This window comes from Botrytis deweyae (assembly GCF_014898535.1).
Source record: "Botrytis deweyae strain B1 chromosome Unknown BDEW_001, whole genome shotgun sequence".
NCBI lineage: Eukaryota > Fungi > Ascomycota > Leotiomycetes > Helotiales > Sclerotiniaceae > Botrytis > Botrytis deweyae.
The window spans coordinates 151,914-172,829 of NW_024066208.1; the positions used below are offsets into that span (position 1 = coordinate 151,914).

At 44.1% G+C, this 20,916-nt stretch overlaps 8 protein-coding genes across 8 annotated transcripts; 6 read left to right on the top strand and 2 right to left on the bottom strand.

Annotated features, from left to right (window-relative positions):
* Positions 1-693: 693 nt before the first annotated feature.
* On the top strand, positions 694-2,079 carry EAE98_000046 (uncharacterized protein; the record flags this gene model as incomplete). Its single annotated transcript, XM_038947664.1, has 2 exons — positions 694-1,644; positions 1,699-2,079. 2 exons carry the CDS (start codon positions 694-696, stop codon positions 2,077-2,079), a joined length of 1,332 nt encoding a protein of 443 aa, XP_038815341.1.
* An 886-nt stretch (positions 2,080-2,965) lies between these two features.
* Positions 2,966-3,584, bottom strand: EAE98_000047 (uncharacterized protein; the record flags this gene model as incomplete). Its single annotated transcript, XM_038947665.1, has 3 exons — positions 2,966-3,336; positions 3,419-3,497; positions 3,558-3,584. The coding sequence occupies 3 exons, from the start codon at positions 3,582-3,584 to the stop codon at positions 2,966-2,968; spliced, it is 477 nt and encodes a 158-aa protein (XP_038815342.1).
* A 304-nt stretch (positions 3,585-3,888) lies between these two features.
* On the top strand, positions 3,889-6,526 carry EAE98_000048 (uncharacterized protein; the record flags this gene model as incomplete). The annotated part of the gene is made up of 2 exons (XM_038947666.1): positions 3,889-3,955; positions 4,008-6,526. The coding sequence occupies 2 exons, from the start codon at positions 3,889-3,891 to the stop codon at positions 6,524-6,526; spliced, it is 2,586 nt and encodes an 861-aa protein (XP_038815343.1).
* A 415-nt stretch (positions 6,527-6,941) lies between these two features.
* Positions 6,942-8,699, top strand: EAE98_000049 (uncharacterized protein; the record flags this gene model as incomplete). Its single annotated transcript, XM_038947667.1, has 5 exons — positions 6,942-7,003; positions 7,073-7,140; positions 7,192-7,271; positions 7,327-8,031; positions 8,082-8,699. 5 exons carry the CDS (start codon positions 6,942-6,944, stop codon positions 8,697-8,699), a joined length of 1,533 nt encoding a protein of 510 aa, XP_038815344.1.
* A 287-nt stretch (positions 8,700-8,986) lies between these two features.
* Positions 8,987-9,719, bottom strand: EAE98_000050 (uncharacterized protein; the record flags this gene model as incomplete). Its single annotated transcript, XM_038947668.1, has 2 exons — positions 8,987-9,236; positions 9,304-9,719. The coding sequence occupies 2 exons, from the start codon at positions 9,717-9,719 to the stop codon at positions 8,987-8,989; spliced, it is 666 nt and encodes a 221-aa protein (XP_038815345.1).
* Positions 9,720-11,476: 1,757 nt separating this feature from the next.
* On the top strand, positions 11,477-13,225 carry EAE98_000051 (uncharacterized protein; the record flags this gene model as incomplete). The annotated part of the gene is made up of 2 exons (XM_038947669.1): positions 11,477-11,682; positions 11,740-13,225. 2 exons carry the CDS (start codon positions 11,477-11,479, stop codon positions 13,223-13,225), a joined length of 1,692 nt encoding a protein of 563 aa, XP_038815346.1.
* Positions 13,226-14,131: 906 nt separating this feature from the next.
* Positions 14,132-14,500, top strand: EAE98_000052 (uncharacterized protein; the record flags this gene model as incomplete). The annotated part of the gene is made up of 2 exons (XM_038947670.1): positions 14,132-14,191; positions 14,246-14,500. 2 exons carry the CDS (start codon positions 14,132-14,134, stop codon positions 14,498-14,500), a joined length of 315 nt encoding a protein of 104 aa, XP_038815347.1.
* Positions 14,501-15,951: 1,451 nt separating this feature from the next.
* On the top strand, positions 15,952-19,112 carry EAE98_000053 (uncharacterized protein; the record flags this gene model as incomplete). The annotated part of the gene is made up of 8 exons (XM_038947671.1): positions 15,952-16,019; positions 16,072-16,234; positions 16,289-16,456; positions 16,510-17,170; positions 17,221-18,134; positions 18,186-18,304; positions 18,350-18,429; positions 18,478-19,112. 8 exons carry the CDS (start codon positions 15,952-15,954, stop codon positions 19,110-19,112), a joined length of 2,808 nt encoding a protein of 935 aa, XP_038815348.1.
* Positions 19,113-20,916: the final 1,804 nt, after the last annotated feature.

Sequence of the window (20,916 nt, forward strand, 5' to 3'; positions counted from 1 at the left end):
GTGTACTCAAAGATCTAACACCCAAAAAGTCATCAGAGGCTGAGAATTCTCTCTGCATGGATGAATTTTTGAATTCATCTAGCATGGAATTGCTCTACTATTTCTTTGCGAGTCTGGAGGGGTGAATATTCATGCGCATTTGCTTTCTATGTTTTCTTTCATTCAAAAGTCTTCTCACAGAATGGATCTAATAGCAAGTACAATGCCTGATACTCATAGCAATACAAGTCTATTTTGGAGATAATCCTCTTTCCATGGATGAGCGAGCGTGAATTGCCATAAAATAACGTCATAGAGTGTATGCCAACCAAGCAATGCTAAAAGGACAAGATTGTCACCTTGTTGTTCTTAATAAACAATCACAAATACTCGGGAATAATACAATCACATGAGTCTTTCAAAGTCATATTTGAAGATGGTCGTGAATCATTAATCATCTCCTGAATCATATCTGAATATTCACTCTATCAAAAATGACTTTGTTCTTGGTCATATTATATAGTTCTTGAAGTCTCCCCCCTTGATCTCTTTTAATCGTGAATGTACAACTAATACCAAATCCCGAAATTAACTTTTTATTCTCCTTCAAGAACAATAAAGCATTAATAATAGAGACATAACGAGACTCACGACCACGATCACACTCATACAACTTCCGATATTATACTGCATCGCTACAGCTCACACATAATTATGTGTCTCATACGCCCTTTTCGATACACCTGCTGCGACCGAACCTACGTCGAAGTCTCTAAACTTGATAGCAGCTGTCCCGACGGATGGCCGCTAGAAAAATGTCCCGAAGATCTATGTCTTGTACATGGTTCCAGAGTTAGAGATCAACGGTGGTTGCTTCAGGGTACATGTTGGAGATGTCAAGCCATGAGTGAAGGACTTGAAGGAGACGATTACGAAGCTAGAAGACCACCTATCGATAACGCGTTTGTGGTTGAGGGTCTAGAGAACTGTACTCCAGAAGGACGACGAAGAAGAACTGAGCATGCTGGAAACTGTTGGTTTTGTGGTGCAAGCAGTGATGGAGTTAGGGACTGTGAATCATGTGACGGAACGGGATGTGCAAGCAAGGGCAAGAATAAAGCTGTCGAAGATGTACCTGAATGCCCCGTTAAGAAGAAGCGTCGCACAACTGCTACTGTTGCTGGAGGAGGTATTTCCAAGCCTAGAAGAGGTAGACCACCTGGAGGCGGCAAGAAGAAGAAACTGGCAGCAATCAAAGAAGAGGGCCAAATGAATCAAATCTCGTCTTTCATGGAAGGCAATAACCCATATCAGCAAGGACAATTCCGTCCCGACATTCCAGAATCCTCATACAACAACTATTCTTGGCAATCCGCTGAACAGAATGGAGACCCTAGCTTACCTAGTTACGGCATGGATGTTGACGACGACCCCTATGCGGGACAATCCCACGGCATGCCTGTATTCACAGATCGGGCACCCCTTCACCAATACGGTACCATGGCAGATTACGAAGTGAATCCGCAACAAGCAGAGCGCTACACAATGGGATATCAAGATCATCCCCAGTCCTCCATTGAATTTGATCATGAGGGATCACATGGTGAGTTCAATACTGACGACGGCGGTGAAGGAGTAAGGTCCGATAATTTAGACACTCCTGAGGTACGTTAACATGACCCGTATATGAAGAGAAATGAACTAACAACCTCTGAATAGAATCAGTTTGCCTTTTCAACTGGCTTGCATCACAGTCATGATGCTTCCTTTTTGACTCATAATGACTGGCCCGAATATGCGGATAGTTTGACACATTCTCCTTCAAAGGAGACAAACAATGAGTCCGCACCAACTCATGATACGGATATGCAATCCGCAGGCCCGGACGCACAGGTTGCGCAAATGACGGTCGACCGGTTCACTCCCCAACCACGTTATTTGCCTAGTCCCACTCTCTCAGAAGCTCATATTGCTCAGCATGCTCCTCCTAACAATTTCATGGCAACCTCAACCTCAACTCCGGCTTCGACTTCCGCTGTAGCAGGCAACACATCTGCCAGTGCTTCTCTTCCTATTTCACGTATCGCTACTCCTCCTTAGAGGATTACTATTATCAACCGACAATATGTACTTACGACATACTTACAAATAGACCTATATCTATACGTTCCAGAGTTCAGGGCAACTTCTGTGTCTGTGCTACATTTATAACCTGATCTAGATACCCTTCTTTTCTTCTGCCTGTTACCATCTTTTTCTTTTCTTTCTTTTTTTCTTTTCTTTCTTTTCTCCTTTGTTTTTCCTAGGCATGGAGGTTTCCAAGTGTTTCTTTTTCTCTCGTTCCTAGAATTTGGTAGCGAGTGAGTGGTCTCACATAGACATGGACTTTGTGACGTTGACATAGATTGGGATGGATTTGTACTATAAGAAGATTTCTTATACGAATGGATTAGTAGATGGTGTGTTCATGAGTTGAAAGTGGTAGGCGTGGCAAGGGGCGGCTGAGAAGTCAGTAGGAATGGGATATGTGCTGGTGGTCTGATTTGTAAATATTCACAGGCCGAGGAAGGGATATCATTACCTGTATATTCATCAATGAACATTTAACACGTAAAAGACAGTTCCAGAAGACAAGATGTGATAAGTAGATGTGATAAGTAGTCGTGACTTCCAGCATAAAGGTGTATGTAAGAAGATGGCCAAATATTAAATCAACGGTTGAATTTAATCCTTGAGAATAGAGGCTCGACAACTTGGCAAACGCCTCACATGCCCTTTTGGTATTAGATTAGTATGTACTCTTATGTACCAATCCACCACGAAGGCCAAAGTAGCAATCCCATATATGCGACGCTATGCTGTGATGTCATCATCAAAATATCCACCCCCTTAATCATGCTGTTCGGCTACTTCTCCGGGGATATCCACGTCCACCTGGGCAGTTCAGGACACTTAATTCGTCCACCATAAAACAACTTCGATTCTTTCACTTCTTCTCGTCTCCTGGAGCAACAGCAGAAGTGGTGCCTATCTTTCTTTTCTTTGCCTTAAGCTTTTCCTTCGCTTTGCTCCTATCTCTCTTTTTCAGCGCACTCATGCCACCTTTACATATTTCTGCATATCTAGCGAAGAACGAATCTAATTGATCTGGCTGGACGACGGTGGACAGTTTTGTCTTTTCTGAACGTTTAGATTTGCCTTTGCCATTTGTGGCGCGAATGAGAAGTGGCATGGGGGCGTCGCGTGAAAGGTCCGGGAACTGAGCAGTGAGGACATCGTTGAGAGCATTCATCTCGACATCGTTGCCGGGAGGTAGCGCCGCGGTTGTGGAAGCATCGGAGGCCGAGTCATAGTTATCTATTATGGCAGTTAGAACCTGTCCATAGAAGTCCGGAAAGGCTTCTCCGTTGCAGGAGCATATGGGTATTGAAATACTTACAACATTTCTGTGTTAAGAAAACAGAACCATGATCTTTTTCCCGTCGGGAATCAAAAAGAGGAGCGAGTTTCGAGAAGAACTACTTGCGCAAAAGAATTACTACTTGCCCAAGGCTATATGAGTAGTAATAGAAACATACCTCATCATTACTTAAATGCGACACCATAGTGTAAACTGCTGTTATGATGCTGTTTTTAAGCTGCGATTAATGATTGTGGGGGTGATGAAATGTGTGGGGTTCTGGACCAGGCTAAAGCAAGGCTGAAGGTTTTCGTCAAGGCTACGGTAGGAAAAAAAGTCTGGATAAACCTCAAAATTTCTTATCGGTATCTGAGGATGATCGGATTTTTTTGCCTTTTAAAACAAAACTTATTGTATTTAATAACTAAGCTGCAGCTGTTTACTTGAGAGTTGTAGCATTGATTAGTGATTCAAATAGAGTCTGTTGTTTGTTACAGTATTTCACAAATATGGCACCGCCAAAATCTACAGCTCCAAAGCTACCCAGTAGTCTTCTTCAGCAATTGGGAATCGAAGGTGAATACTAGCCATTGACAACTCATTCTCATATGCTTACAATTTTCTGTAGATGGTGGTGGAAATGGAGGTCGAGGGCGTAAACGTCTCGGACGTAAAGAAATGCGCAAAGCGGAAAGACAAGAGAAGAAGCAGAGTAGATCCCAGTCCTCTAGGCCTCCTCCGCAAAAACGATTGAAGTCACAACATCCTAAGTATAATCATGTCGACAGTGATGACGAGGAAGATGAAGATATTGAACCGCTTGACGCGAAGGTTGTCCCAGAATCAAAACAAGACGATAGCCCAAAACCGAAATCCATATTGAAAACGACGAAGAAAGCAGACCCCAAACCAGCGAAGGCACCCCTTAAGGACGATGTGAACACCGAATCAAGGATAGGAAAGAACATTTCGAGGGCTGTCAAGGATAAATTGGCGGAAGACGATGACGAGATCGCCGCTCTGGAGAAGAAATTGGGATTGAAAGGGAAGAAGAAAGGTCTACCAAAATCATTCCAAGAGGATGGGTTAGATGATCTTCTGGGTGATCTGGATGCCTTAGACGAGAGCGAAGATGAGGAAGTACAAGACAAGAAAAAAGGAAAAGCGGAGGCAAATGACTGGCTTCAGCGCAAAAGAGCAGAAGCCCGAAAGCGAGCAAGGGGCAATGAAAGTTCCGAGGACGAAGAAGAGGACGAAGACGACGAGATGATGGATGATGATGACGACGAAGCGTCTGATATGTCAATGGAGGAAGGTGATTTCTCGGACGGCGATTCAGGTGACGACGATGAGGGTACAGCTGAGGACGACTTCGAAGGTTTTGGTTCGGGGAGTGATGAAGACGCCCCCCCGAAGCCAAAAGTCCGCGAAAACCCGTACGTGGCACCTGTGTCTGCAACTGCAGCATCCACTGGAAAATATATCCCACCTTCATTACGAAAAGCATCTTCTTCAGATTCTGAAGATTTAGTGCGTCTGCGGCGACAAACTCAAGGTCTGGTCAATAGGTTGACAGAAGCCAATCTATTATCCCTCCTTGGAGACATAGAAAAATTGTATCGGACCAATCCCCGTCAACACATGACTTCCACCCTCATCGATCTGCTCCTGACATCTGTTTGCGAACCAACGACTTTACCCGACACTCTTATAATCCTCCCCGCGGGATTCATTGCCGCAGTATACAAGATTATTGGTACCGATTTCGGTGCTCAGGTAGTTCAAAGAATAGTTGAACTGTTTGACGAACACTATGCGCGTATACTATCACTAAATCAAGAATCCTCGACATCCGTTCCCGACAGCAAGGAAACTACCAACCTGATAGCTCTACTTTCAGAATTGTATAACTTTCAAGTAGTGGGTAGCAGCCTCATTTTCGATTACATCAAGCTCTTTTTAGATACACTATCGGAACAGAATGCCGAGCTTCTTTTAAAAATTGTGCGCATCTCAGGTCCTCAATTACGACAAGACGACCCTTCAGCACTAAAAGATATTGTTACTATGCTTCGGCCTGCCGTCCAAAAAGCTGGTGGCGAAGATAAATTGTCCGTGAGGACAAAGTTCATGATTGAAACCATCAACGATCTCAAAAACAACAAAATGAAAACTGGGGCTGTTGCTTCTGCTGTCACCTCAGAGCATACAATTCGAATGAAAAAAACACTAGGAACGCTGAATACTCGAAGTATAAAAGCTAGCGAACCCCTGCGCATTGGTCTAAAAGACATTAGAGATTCGGATAAAAAGGGGAAATGGTGGTTGGTTGGTGCGAGTTGGGCAGGTAATGCCGATGACGAGGAAGATTCCACATCAAAAGTTAAAAGCACCAGAGAAGTTAAAGATGTAGATGCAGGGACCTCTGATCTCGTTCAACTTGCCAGAGAGCAACGTATGAACACGGACATTCGCCGAGCTGTATTCATCACCATTATGTCCGCCTCAGACTACCAAGACGCATATCTACGATTGATGAAATTGAAATTAAAAAAGGTACAGGAACTCGAGATACCGAAAGTCTTGATACAATGTTCCGGCGCAGAAAAAATGTACAACCCGTACTACACATTGATAGCAAAGAGATTATGTGGTGATAGAAAGCTCAAGATGGCCTTCCAATTCAGTTTGTGGGATCTTTTCAAGAAAATGGGCGAAACAAATGACGACGATGATGAAGATTTTGAAGAGGATACTGAGCTGGACACGAGGCACATTGTCAATCTGGCCAAGATGTTTGGTACGTTGATGGCAGAAGGTGGACTTGGACTTAACGTTCTCAAGAATCTAAATCTCAGCTATCTACAAGCTAAGACGAAAACTTTCTGTGAGGTTCTCTTTATCACTATTATTCTTCAAACTCAGAAAGCATCGAAAGAGAGTCGAGATACGAAAGCAATGGCAAATCTGTTCTCGAGGGTGAAGGAAACGCCTCAGATGATAACTGGGCTGCAATATTTCTTAAAGAAGGTAGTAGGCAAGACGGATATAGCAGGAGGAAAGGCTGAAAAGGATATCGTCAAATGGGGTTGTAAGGTTGCTGGAGATACACTTCAGGCATTGCTTAATGCAGATACCCCCAGGTAGATAGTGGATAGCGATGTGGGATTAGTAGCTAGAAGATGGCATCCCTTATGAATTACTTTGCTCGTGCTTTCATATAACTACTAGTAGTGAGTGAAGACACGGGCTGGAACCTATAAAGATTGTTCCCTTAATTATTTTGGCTTTGCCTGATGTATATCGTATTATCAGTAGTGATTAATTAGTCCTTTTCTAAGCCGAAGCAACCCTTACAAGTGCCAAATTGATTGTCTTTTTGGGCTTCCTGGAGACTTCTAGCTTACACAATCAAGCGGCGCCGGGAACTCGCGGTTCTAAAAAGGGTTCTAAAAGATCTCCACGTGATTATCGGATCAATCCGCTTCGCCCGTCCGGTAACTAAACAAACGGCGGCGACCCTAAAACTTGTTGAATAACACAACAATACCCTTCATACAAAATGCTTCGCAGTTTATTAGTGCCCAGAGCGACCGTCAGGTCTGCTTTCAGACAACAATCCTCGTAAGTGCAATGACCAGACTTCAATTCCTGTTGAAAGTTTTCTGTACTAACTTTTTTCTCTTTTAGCAGTCTTCCCAAGATAGTTGCCCCTTCAGGAATTGCAAACTTATCGCGACGAGGATACGCCACTGAAGCTGGTCAGTAATCCCAATCGATGTCACGGGGTGAAAACAACTGACATGTAGAAGAGGAGCAAGATTTGGTTATCATCGGAGGAGGTGTTGCAGGATATGTTGCCGCTATCAAAGCTGGTCAAGAGGGCATGAAAGTATGGTTTGCCTAATAGGAGGAAATTTTTTGCAGACTTTTAACATTGTTCGCAGGTAACATGTATAGAAAAGCGTGGAACTCTTGGAGGAACATGTTTGAATGTCGGCTGTATTCCCTCGAAAGCTCTACTCAACAATTCGCATCTTTACCACCAAATTTTACATGACACCAAAGCTCGCGGTATCGAAGTCGGAGATGTCAAGCTCAACTTGCAACAAATGATGAAGTCGAAAGACACTGCGGTCGCTGGACTCACAAAGGGTGTTGAATTTTTGTTCAAGAAGAACAATGTTAAATACGTCAAGGGTACTGCTACATTTACTGGCGAGCACGAGGTCAAGGTCAACCTTTCAGAGGGTGGAGAAGAGACTATTATTGGAAAGAACATCCTTATCGCTACTGGTAGCGAGGCCACACCATTCCCAGGACTCGAGGTTGACGAGAAGAGAATCATCACCAGCACAGGAGCTATCGCGCTGGAGAAGGTTCCAGAGAGCATGGTTGTTATTGGTGGAGGTATTATCGGTCTTGAGATGAGCTCTGTCTGGTCAAGACTTGGTACGAAGGTTACTGTTGTTGAGTTCTTACCTCAAATTGGTGGACCAGGAATGGATGCTGAAATCGCAAAATCATCGCAAAAGATACTCAAGAAGCAAGGCATTGACTTCAAGCTCAACACTAAGGTTATGGGTGGTGATGTTACTGGTGAGAAGGTCAAGCTTAGCCTTGAGGCTGCCAAGGGTGGCAAGGAAGAAACCGTACGCTAAATCTACTAAATATTGCATATACACGCTAACAATTTCCATAGATTGACGCAGATGTCGTACTCGTTGCTATTGGACGAAGACCATACACCGCAGGTCTCGGATTAGAGAACATCGGTCTCGAGACTGACGATAAGGGAAGATTGGTCATCGACTCGGAATACCGAACTAAGCTGCCTCACATCCGAGTTGTAGGTGACTGCACCTTCGGACCTATGCTTGCCCACAAGGCCGAGGAAGAGGCCGTCGCGGTCGTTGAGTACATCAAGAAGGGTTACGGACACGTCAACTACGCAGCCATCCCATCTGTTATGTACACACATCCAGAAGTCGCATGGGTTGGCCAAAATGAACAGGAGCTCAAGGCTGCTGGCACCAAGTACAAGACCGGCACATTCCCATTTTCAGCAAACTCAAGAGCGAAGACCAACTTGGACACCGAAGGTATGGTAAAGATGCTTGCCGATGCTGAGACTGATAGAATCCTTGGTGTTCACATTATCGGACCAAATGCCGGAGAGATGATTGCAGAAGCTACATTGGCTATTGAATATGGCGCGTCAAGTGAGGATATTGGACGCACGTGTCACGCACATCCAACTTTGGCAGAGGCATTTAAAGAGGCTGCTATGGCTACCTATGGCAAGGCTGTCCATTATTAGAAGAAGGTTAAAGGTGGCGGGGGCGTGATTTGAAAATGAATGGCGCGATCATAAGCATGAGCATGAGCATGAGACTGAAATTTGTGATTCGTGTAAGATATGGTTACATAAATCGTATGCGGTACTCATTGATAACTTATGAAACCCTAGAACTTCTGAATAATCCTCGACTAACTCCTTCCTATTTGTGACCCCTGCTTCCTCCCATGGTCTCTATTACAGACTTGAACAAAATGAAACTTAACAATGGTATAACCCGCAAACGACAACAAGCTAGGAGGTAAATCCTAAATCCGATATGCAAGCCGATTATTTTGTAGCCCACATCTTCCGCCGTGATGCCTTGCATCTCTCATATCTCTCACTCCCCCAAAACCACTAAGAGCACCCAGACTTCCGAGACTACCTACATTTCCCAAGCCACTCAATCCACCTGCCGCGCCTAAACATGTACCTGAACCAAGTAATCCGACATCTCTATAAGGACTTCGTCCGAGTCTACTGGGAGACAGATAGGCGTATATTCCTGCATTATGTCTGTGGGTCGTTCGTTAGCACAATTGTTGTTGTGGCCTTCCGTTTATCAGTGAATAATCAAACTTACAATTGCTGGGTAACAGGCTCTATATTTATACTTGAACATCTTCCATCACCCCTCGTGTACCCTCTCGCGCTATTCGTATAGGAGTTCAAACCACTGTCGCAATGCGGACATTCGCACGTGGTATAGTACATATCTTGGATCTGAGATTGTGAATAAGATTGAGATTGAAGTGAATAATATTGAGCTTCGATACAAGTACGGCAGTAATGAGCACCAGTTCGTGGGTCGTCTTCACAGGACTGGCAGTCGTTATAGATATGAGTAGAATTGTGGGAAGGATGGGTGCGTGGGATAATCAGGGAATGTGCGAGCGCAGTTTGGGGTCGGTGTGGTGCTTGAAGGTAGATTGGGTCGACGTGAGGATCTAATTGGCGGAAAACATTGGGATTGTGTTTGCGGAGGCAAGTAAGATTCATCGTGATAATGGTTGAAGACAAAAGTATGTTTTGAAAGATTAGGTTGTAAAATTTTAAAGGGTTGTGAGGTTTGTAGGGCTGTAATAACGTTCATTGAAATGTTGCTGGATTCGAGAGAATGAGATGGACATCCAGCGAGTATTTTATACCTGGGGGGAAGAAATACCCCCTCGCTGTGAAACGATGGGTTTTGCCCAACAGAATGAGGCTTACACTCATGTACAACCGGGAATATTAGGAGATAACAACGAAGAAAATTCCATATTGTAGCTTATGTGACTTTTGGATCTGCTCTTCTGGGGCAATAGGAGATTTCTGATAGGTATATCTGAAGTTACACAGAGGTGAGGATATCAAGCAAACATAGTTTGTCCCATCGCCGTATGCAATGTCACTTCCGAGTAAAACAGCGATTGGCCTTCGGTGAAGTAGTAATTACTGGATTTGTCTAGAAGAGTCGCTGGAGAGGAGGATAGTAGCGGTCTTAGGCTCAATGGGAGATAGAAATGGCTGCTGGTCGCCTTAGAATGCAAAACTTCACCTCGGTGTACGAATGTGGGAAGAGTTGAACCCCAACCCACCAGCACAATCCCGAGGGGCAGTGTTTGGACCTGGATATTACTGAGATGATCATGGTGACTGCTGCATGTTTCCAACGAATAGCGATTGCTTAAGCAGTAGATAACATGTACATCCAAAAGACATTACACCCGGAAAAGTGACAATATCGACATGTAAATTGTACTAGCTGATACACTAGAGTACAGCCGAACGTGTAGTATTTCTAGAAACTTCTAAAATCATTCGATGTAGCATGAAGGTATTCAGCTCACTGCAGAAGGTCACAATGAAGTCGCTCTCAGTGTCACTAACGGTAGGGTTGCACACGCAAGCAGGAGACTCAAACCCCAGTAAGAGAAAAACTGCACAAGGGACCAACCCATTATCGCAGACAAGGCATCTGCGTTAGACTTGAGGGAAACGAAGAATCCCATTCAAGACCATCGCCGTCGCCGTTGCCGTCACTATTGCCAACATTCCGCCGAGCCTTTTTGTGAACCGGCTCTCTCACGCTATGAGCTTGGCCTATGGAGAAGATTGAAATTGTTTGCATCAATTCTCATGCCATATGTTTATTCGCAATTGACCCACAGGTGAGAGCTTCTCCAACCCACTTTTTTGCAGATATATGGGTAAATGGGGTGACCAGGTATCTGCTCATCGAACTGCCTTTTTATAGAGTAGTTTTGGACCCTTGACGATATCATTCATGTACAATCATATTCGTGAATGACCAGCAGGGACAGTATCAAGATCATCTTGAAGTAGAGAGAATGCCACAAAGATCAGGTCCAGTGTGTAGGTGGAAGGGTCAGATTGTTGATTTAGTTGATATTGATGTTGAACCTTCATCAATTGGTAAGAAGTGCGAAACGGGCTTGAGCAACGACATTTAGCCTGTCCCACAAAATTAGGGGTCAAAAATCCAAGCCCCGCCACTGGTTCAAGGGATTGGCACCACTAGTAAGTTGTGACTAGACACCGCAAGTTCTTAACGATTACTACTAATAAAAATACTAGACTCTTAGACTTCGTACAATTAACTTTCTTCACAAAGTATAATCAATCAACATCATCGAATGTTTATTCGACACAAACTCTTGTGAGCGTCAATTGATTGGTTGCTTTTCACACTTTTCCTGTTATTTTACACTATCAGCTTCAGCTTATCTGTCCTACGAAACGATCATTTTACAATGTCTTCCTTGAAGGCCGTGGCGGCCGCTTCTAAGGAGAAGATTATATCTCGCAGACAAGTCGAAGGTCTCATTGCAGATGGCAGGTCCATCATTATTGTTGACCAGGCCGTACTCAAAGTAGATGCTTGGATGAAATACCATCCCGGAGGAGACAAGGCCATTAAGCATATGGTAGGAAGGGATGCAACAGATGAAGTGAACGCGTCCGTAAAGTAACAATCACTCTTCCGAGATCACCCAAACTAATAGATTCTCTGTAGTCTACACTCGGCAGAAACCAGAGCCCTTATGGGAAGGTATCAAATCGGTAAAGTAGAAGGTCGTTGGAAGAACTTTGTCCCTCCAATACAATACGGAAAGTTTCGAAGCTATGTCGAAGGCACGTCCGACGATTCCGTAGAAGACGACAATACTTGCGATGAAAAATCGAGCTCTGAAACTTCAAGACTCCCCTCACCTACATTCGATGAAGATTTCACAGAAGTGCGCAGAAGAGGGTTGGCTAAAGAAGATCGCCCGGTGTCCTCTGCCTCTTCCATTTCATCTGCGCCTGACCTGAACGACGGCATGTCTCACTTTGATGCATTGACTCGAGAACAAATCGTCCTAGACCATGCAAAATATCCTTCTTTAGATCCGGATACTCAAGAAGAAATTGTTCAGAAGTACCGTCTGTTGGATCAACGGATGCGTGCAGAAGGCCTGTATGACTGCAATTACACTGCATACGCAATTGAATGCTGCCGATATACTTTCTTTGCCACTATGGCATTCATGTGCTTGAAGTGGGGCTGGTATGGGACAAGTGGGCTGTTTCTTGGTTGTCTATGGCATCAATTAGTATTTACGGTGCATGATGCAGGCCATATGGGAATCACCCACAACTTCACGATTGACTCGCTGATCGGCATTGGGCTTGCAGACTTCATTGGTGGTCTATCAATTGGATGGTGGAAACGTAACCACAACGTTCATCACATTGTGACAAACTCTCCCGAGCATGATCCAGACATTCAGCATATCCCCTTCTTCGCCGTTACCCATAGATTTTTGAGCTCTCTGACCTCAACTTACTATGAAAAATGCTTAGAATATGACGCATTCGCGAAATTTCTCCTTCCGTACCAATCATACTATTATTATGTAGTACTCTGCTTTGGTCGATTCAATCTCTACCGCTTGTCCTGGGAGTATCTTCTCCGGGGTCTTGGGCCAAAGAAAGGTCCTGCATGGTGGCAACGATGGCTAGAAATTGCGGGCCAGGTTTTCTTTTGGACTTGGTTTGGCTATGGAGTAGTTTACAGAAGCATTCCTACAAATGGTGCCCGAGTTGCATTTGTCTTGATCAGCCATGTGGTCACTATGCCAGTCCATGCTCAGATAACTCTTTCACATTTCTCCATGAGCACGTCTGAACTTGGGCCCCACGAGTCCTTTCCACAGAAGATGCTACGCACGACTATGGATATCGACTGCCCACAATGGCTCGACTTCTTTCACGGAGGTCTTCAGTTTCAGGCTATTCATCACCTTTTTCCCAGGATGCCTAGACACAATCTTCGCCGCGCCCAGAAGCTTGTGTTAGAATTTTGCAATGAAGTAGGCATTCCCTATGCGCTCTATGGGTTTGTAGACGGCAATAAGGATGTCATTGGTAGGCTGGAAGAAGTTGGTAGGCAAGCTGCAATCCTGGCTAAATGTCAGAAGAGCATAGTAGAGAAGGGTGATATTCTTCATGGGCACTAGATAAGTCGCAGAACGGCTGCAATACATTATTTTTCACTTCAATATATGACTCGTCTGATCACACGGAGCTATGGGTTGACACCGCTTTTCTATGCATTGATATATCGTCTGAAACTGTAGAATCCCGTCTCTGACTTCAACCAGTCATTGTCTAACGTTTCGCGAAGGACCCTGCATACTGCAAGCGATTGAAGACGCAGCGTCCAATACCATTCCATTATAATCTTCCGGGATATCACTTTCCTCCAGAACATTTACATTAGGCCATTTTTATGATTAATTATCGTCATATTCAAACTTCAGACACTCGGCCCGAATTCTTAATACAGGATTATGCAGTGACAATTGACTCGGGTCATTTGAGAATTCTTCCAGTATACGGAAAGGTACATGAGGGTGCAGGCGGGAATGAGCCCGACATGATGGACTGGAACCTAACCTCATGGTTGATAATCTCTTGCCCACATTCGCAACAATTGGGGACGGTGAAGCTGCTTCCTGCGCACACACCCGCTGAAGTGTTGTATGCCAAGTGCAAGTTATCAGAGGAAGCGAACGAATGGAATTGTCGCTGATATGTTGCAGCATCAGGCTCGCGCAAGAGTTGCCAGTTGTGACATGTTTATGTGATTAAAGGCTGCGACAAAGAGTAGACGGACAAGCAGATGAGAAGTCTTGAGACGTGCTGCATTGGGATTTAAAATTCATGCGAAGCTCCCAATTCAATCTTTAAGACTCTATCTACAATGTCGAGCGAATTCTACATATAACTGCGATGTCCCATCCTTTCGTTAAGACCAAACCTCTCAATCATTTGAACCTACATTAAACTGTGGAACACCTCTTCAAATCAGCCCATTGCCAACTGCATATCGACGAAGTCCATCACCTCACCTAAACACAAGGATGGGAAACCGCCATATGACCCCCGAGGCTGCTGCACGTATTGCAAAGTCACACCCTGGAGTGAGTTTACTTTCATGAACCACGCTAGAACCACAATACTAAACGTTAGCCCAGTCAGGATTTGCGAGAAGATCTGCTCGAGCAGGTCATAGTAATAGTGAACACGACACTAGATCTCAATCTGCACGGGACGGCGAGATGCAAGCTCAGAACGGGGGAGGTGAAGCATCGAGCGGTAATCAAAATACGAAGACAGATCAAATCTCTGTACAAGACGAACAAGAGCAAGGTACTGGGGGGGAACGATGCCCATATTGCACCTCAGAAGCCCTTTGCGCCCGTCATGCAAGCGAGTGGGGCTGGTGTTAGGAGGCGAATGTGAATACTGTCCGGTTCACTTCAGGATTACGTTGAATGCTTTGAATCGGATTGTTTGCCTATGGTGCTATGGTTGTTTTCTGTTTGTACGACGGATCGTCCTCATCTCAAAACACGTTTCGTTGCTGGGATCCTAGATTCGCTGCTGAATGTGTAATCGATAGGATCTATGGGAATTGGCATTGCAATATCCATGCAAAAGTATCTCAGCTGTTGTGATTCGCAATGTTGAGCACAATGGGGAATTCAGAGGCAAACAACATAACCTGGCCCCTTCAAGTTCATATCAACTCTTGATATTTGTGATGATCATACATGCACAGGCTGCCTAATGAAGTCAACAATCTTCCTATAACAAAGAGTATCCTTGCCGATGTACCACAGCACTTTCTAAGCTCAACTAAACTGAAGAATCTGACGGTCGAGGCTGTGATGAAGTTGAGTCCTCCGCAACAAGGCAACAGATCAAGATGGACAATTCCATATGAGCTCTCAATTGAGACTATGGACCGATCAAAATTAGATATCCAATCAGATACTAAAGCTATTCATTCTTGCATATATTCTGAATCCTTCTACGATACATCGTGGCGGTTGACAAGCTGCAATTCTCATTGACTTATTACCACTAGGCACTCACGTGTAAGCTTTGGCCATTTATATATGCGCTTCGGGCCGTCTTGACTTGGGCCCTGATTTGGTATAATATACTACTGGTACCGGGTACCTACCTGATAATTACGTAATCCGATAACAATCATACCATGAATTGTGAAGAAGCAATTCAAATGTTGAGTCGATGGTTCTCCCAAGTCTCCATGAATGTCTATCTATGTAGGTACTAGGTAGGTACTCAACTTTTAAGTGAAAAGCTGTATATATGTGTATATTACATATGTATAATGCATTTTGTAGAAATACCCTGATTAAATCTTATTGCTCTTATTAATTTCTAATACTGTTTGTCCTTTATTTAAAGGCACACCTTCTGATTGGGTAGAGCCTTCTATTCTATTGAAGATCACAGACTCCTCCGTCATCAAGCTTTCCTGCCTCGTCGATAACTTGAGATCCACATCCACAGCCTCTCATGCAAACAACGAATCTCTTCACACCACAAATCCTTCACTTGCAATACACTTCAAACATACTCTCATCATTCACCACTACCGACAATAATAGATTAGGATACCTCACCGCCTTGAAATAAATTCAGTGTTCTGTTCAGCATTCATCTCCTTCGTGAATACAACTCACGGTGCACCCACCATTCACTCATGTGATATCCCCGTTACAGCTAGCTATCCACAGATCTACCCACTTTCTTCGCCATTCTGCTTTGCTTTTGCTTTGCGATATGAGAAAGAGATATTGAGAGAGGGTGTCATCGGAGCAAATTCTTCTCAGGTAACATGAACTTTTGACCTCACCAGTAACTCAAGATGGATCAAAGTATACAGCGTGCTCTGAATGATAAGCTTTACGACAAACGGAAGGTCGGCGCCTTAGAGTAAGTGCGATGAGAACCCTACCTGTAACAATGTATTAACGGATATCTACAGTCTTGAACGGGTCATTCGTGATCTTACAGCAGCCAAGGAGTTTGATAAAATCAAAAAGATCATCCAGCAACTGTGTAACGATTATGCTTACGCTGTCCACCAGCCGCATGCCAGGAATGGCGGTCTCATTGGTCTCGCTGCGGCTGCTATTGCATTAGGCCCGGTATGATACAGAGGTGTGTTGGAGTTACATGTATCAAGCTGATGTTTTTGATAGGACCTCGCAAGATACCTTGACGAAATTGTTCCACCAGTCCTCGCCTGCTTCACAGATCAAGATGCTCGAGTAAGGTATTATGCGTGCGAAAGTATGTACAACATTGCCAAAGTGGCAAAGGGTGAAGTTTTACCTTACTTTAATGACATATTCGACGCTTTATGTAAGGCAAGTCAGACCCAGAATCCGTCAAAAGTATTTTCGGACTAATGGCCGAACAGCTAGGAGCGGACTCAGAACTCTCAGTCAAAAATGGTGCAGAGCTTCTGGATCGTCTGATAAAGGACATAGTGTCTGAATCTGCAGCTACCTACGTATCGATTCTTCATACTTCTGACGATTCTATGTCCGATTCTAATAAGGAAACCCTCGAGGATTCCGATGATCTACCTACAGCCTTCTCCCTGGCTCGCTTCATACCTTTATTAAAAGAACGAATTTACGTGATAAATCCATTCACGCGCACCTTTCTCGTGGGATGGATAACTTTATTAGATTCTATTCCAGATTTAGAACTTGTTTCTTTCCTCCCTGAATTTCTCGGTGGGCTGTTTAAGTTCTTGAGTGATCCAAATCGTGATGTTCACGTGGCTACTCAAGGTGCAATTGAGAGATTTCTTAGTGAAATAAAGCGAATTTCACGCATCAAGAAAGGTATAGAAGAAAGCCGAAAATCGCGCAGCGACACGAAACGAAAACGGTCGGGTTCTATGGACAGCGAAGGATCGACGGCACCAGATCTAGGTGGAGATGACGACTCAGGTATGGATGTAGATGACAAAGAGATCAGTAGTGATGACGACTGGGTTCCCGGTCAAGATGTTCACGTAAATCATAAAGAAATTCTTGTCATCCTTACTGCGAATCTGGACACTCCATTGGGTAAGGACAACGTATTGAAATCTCTGATTCAACCAGCTGACATCAGATAGAAGAGGATAGCTTACTTGAATCGCTAAGATGGATTGTTGAATTCCTAGACATCTGCCCTGAAGAAGTCCTTCCATTTGCCCCAAAGATACTGGCACATCTACTTCCAGCTATGGCTAGTGGAGTCGATACCATTCGACAAGCTGCTGCCCGTGTCAACACATCCTTGATGGCTTATGTTGTGTCACTATCGGACGAAGGCGGTGCTACTTCAGAGGCACCTTCCTCAGCCCCTTCGAGATTTCTCGCCATGAAAGAATCAAATCCCACTGATCGAAGAGACTCTTCCGCTACAAATCGTGGCTCCTTGTCCGGATCTCGTGAGCTTGACAAGAGAGATATAGAAGTACAGACACCCCCACCTCCCTCTAGCAAAGCGCAAACACCTACACCGCCATACCAGGCACATGTAGATCTCGATTATGCTGCAGCGGTCAGCTCATTGACGTTACTATTTCTTAATGATCACGAAGTAACTAGAGTTGAAGCTCTAAATTGGTTACTCATGCTACACAGGAAAGCACCTAAGAAGCTGCTCGCATTTAACGATGGAATATTTCCTGCTCTTCTTAAAACACTCTCTGATCCATCGGAAGCCGTGGTGACTAAGGATCTCCAACTTTTATCTCAGATTTCGAGAAACAGCGATGATGACTATTTTACTTCTTTCATGGTAAACTTACTTCAACTATTTTCTACTGACAGGAAGCTCCTCGAGACTCGAGGAAACTTGATCATTCGACAATTATGTATTAATCTTAGCGCAGAGCGAATTTACAGAACACTTGCGGATTGCATAGAAAAGGAAGAAGATGTTGAATTTGCAAGCATTATGGTACAGAACCTTAATAATAATCTCATCACTGCACCGGAATTAGCAGATCTCAGGAAAAGGCTTCGAAATATTGAGAACAAGGTCCGTAATATCCATAGAACAATGAAAAATCATCTACTAATGGCTGCATAGGACGGACAAGCTTTCTTCGTCGCTCTCTTTAGGTCATGGTGCTACAATGCTGTAGCTACCTTCTCACTTTGTCTTTTAGGCCAAGCTTATGAGCAAGCATATAATCTTCTTCAGATATTGTATGCATGAGAATTCCGTAATCGAAATAATACTGACATCAATAGTGCCGAACTCGAGATGACAGTTAACATGCTTATCCAAATCGATAAACTTGTGCAATTGCTAGAATCACCTGTCTTTACATGTAAGGTGACTATCTCAAACCACAAATATTGCTAATCACCCTTTGTAGATCTTCGCCTCCAACTACTTGAGCCCGAAAAATATCCTCATCTTTACAAGTGTCTTTACGGCCTTCTTATGCTGCTTCCACAATCCTCGGCTTTTGCAGCATTGAAGAATAGGTTGAATAGTGTGAGCGCAATAGGCTACCTACACATAGCACCTCGAGCGTACGTACCTTCTTCATCTCGTAATAACAGTGTAGTGGACGCGTTTTCTACCTTTGCTCTCCATCAACGTCAAAAGAGTGGCACAGAAACTCATAGTTCTTCTCCTTCATTTAGCGTTCAGACGACTGCAGGACCGTCAAATTATGACAGGAGTAGCAGATTGAAAGGCAGGGAGGAAAGTGGCATCAGGTGGGGAGAATTACTTGACAAATTTAGAATTGTACAAGAGAGGGCGAGACGGGCGAGAAGGCCTGGTGGGGATATGGATGATGGATTGAGCGGTTTTGAGTCGAGAATGGAGAGTGGAGAGAGTAGGGGTTTCAAAGATTCGACGAGGTTATCTGGACCGTCTCCAGTATCTAAAGATGCGCCAAGTGGAATTCCATCCGGACCACAACATACGAAATCGAGGAGTAGCCTGGGAAAGTTTGGCAGGTTGGGAGGAGCGGTTGCAGGGGGTAGACCAAGGAAGTGACTATAGGATAGATGATCAGGCGAAGAACATACACATACTTATACCGGAAAGTTTGATATTTTGATACAATGGGTATAATATGATGCGTTGTTTTCTGTTTTCATGGTTTCTCTCTACATTGTAATCACCATCTGCTCTCAAATACAGTTCCCTCGTCATTGAAGGGCTAGATCACCCCTAGTATAAAGCCACGAGCTGTGACCATCTTCTCAACATGAAATACATTAGTCTTATTCCAACGTCTACAATCTTTTTCAGCCACTTATCTCTGAGAGTTTTGTCAGTGCCTCGATCAGTCCCAAGATGAGCAATTTCTGAGCGATATTGACAAGGACGTGGAATATTTGGTTGCTAGCACCATGCATGAAAATATCAGTATGTAACAGCTTTAGAAGTCCTGTCTTGCTTACCCAAACGTTAGAAACTCCTGGCCAATATTGTTCCAGAGTTTGCGTAACACTATCTTGCCTGGTATACGAGCAATTTTGTCGTGTAGTTTTCCACTGTCTGTCAGGGTCACACTTTTCAGCAAGACACTAGTAGATGCGATTTGGCTCACTCCCACTATAGATGTTTAGATGGACGGCCTGAGGCCTTGGATATGAGTTGTGGTTATTTGTATTCATGAAAAAGATGTTCAAGGAGGCTCTCAGGAGGGACTCTCTACTAACATCATTGTTCTCCAACTCAACGAGCTTTTCAGAAGCCGACTTGTGATGCTGCATATCCCATTTTCTTCGGGATTGATACCGTGTACGCAATTTACGAATGGTCTTACCAGTGTATATTGTGTAATAATATCACTAGACTTCTCACTGACTTGAATAGTATATCTAGGTACCTAGTAGGTTGCCAAAAATGCGACTGATCTGTGCTCAGTCACTTCTCTTTGCCACGTGTCCTACGGAGTAATGAACTGTAGACATTCACGACAGCGCGTAAAGCTGATGGGATATCTTTAGGGCTTTCCAACACATTTCCAACCTATCTTTATATTTCATCTAACCAGTGGATTTCGAACATGCTTTCGTATCCGAAACTACCCATGTCGGATGCACTCGCGTGCATATCTCTTCACCAACAGTTGGCTGCTCCGTTGAACATACCGACGGTTCTGTGAGAACTATGAAAATACAGATGAGAGAATTGCGTTGTCGGATTAAAATACACAAGTCTGCGGTGGGGAATCATCTCATAGTTTGTAAAGGTTGCAAAGAATTAGAAACACAAGTGTAAAAGTAGGAACGATAAGCAAAATTCCCAAGCGAAATTTACAAACGAAGACAAAGCTTCCTGGGTCATTTGTAACAAAGTCAATTCTAGAAAGTTAGGAAGAGTTACCACGTACTATTTACGCATATTATCAAACCTGGTTATCTTTCCTTGTATATCGTGTACCGAAGTAGACTGGTTACCCCAAGTAAACGTGAAGGCAGCCTATTTTAAAAGAGGTTGCTGAGACACTCATCCACTCGTTGCTGTGATTACCGAAGAAGGGACCCTAAAAGATTCGAGCTCGCTAGAACCAAACTGCCCGTCGGTCTCCCACAGCTCCCTCGCGCGGCGCTACTCACTGGAACCATCTCATATTTAGCCACGTACTCTCCAGAACGCCCGCGGCTACATTCATTGTATTTCCCGACATGGCGCCCATCTGCCCTGTTTTGGTAACCCTCACTCCACCATAAACTCGTCATCAGATAGGAGGGCCAATCACAAAGCTCTTGAGTCAAGAGCTCAAGTGCGCTCCTTAGTGGTGTATCCTCAGTAAGTTCCCAATTGGAACGATCTGATTTCCCAGTTT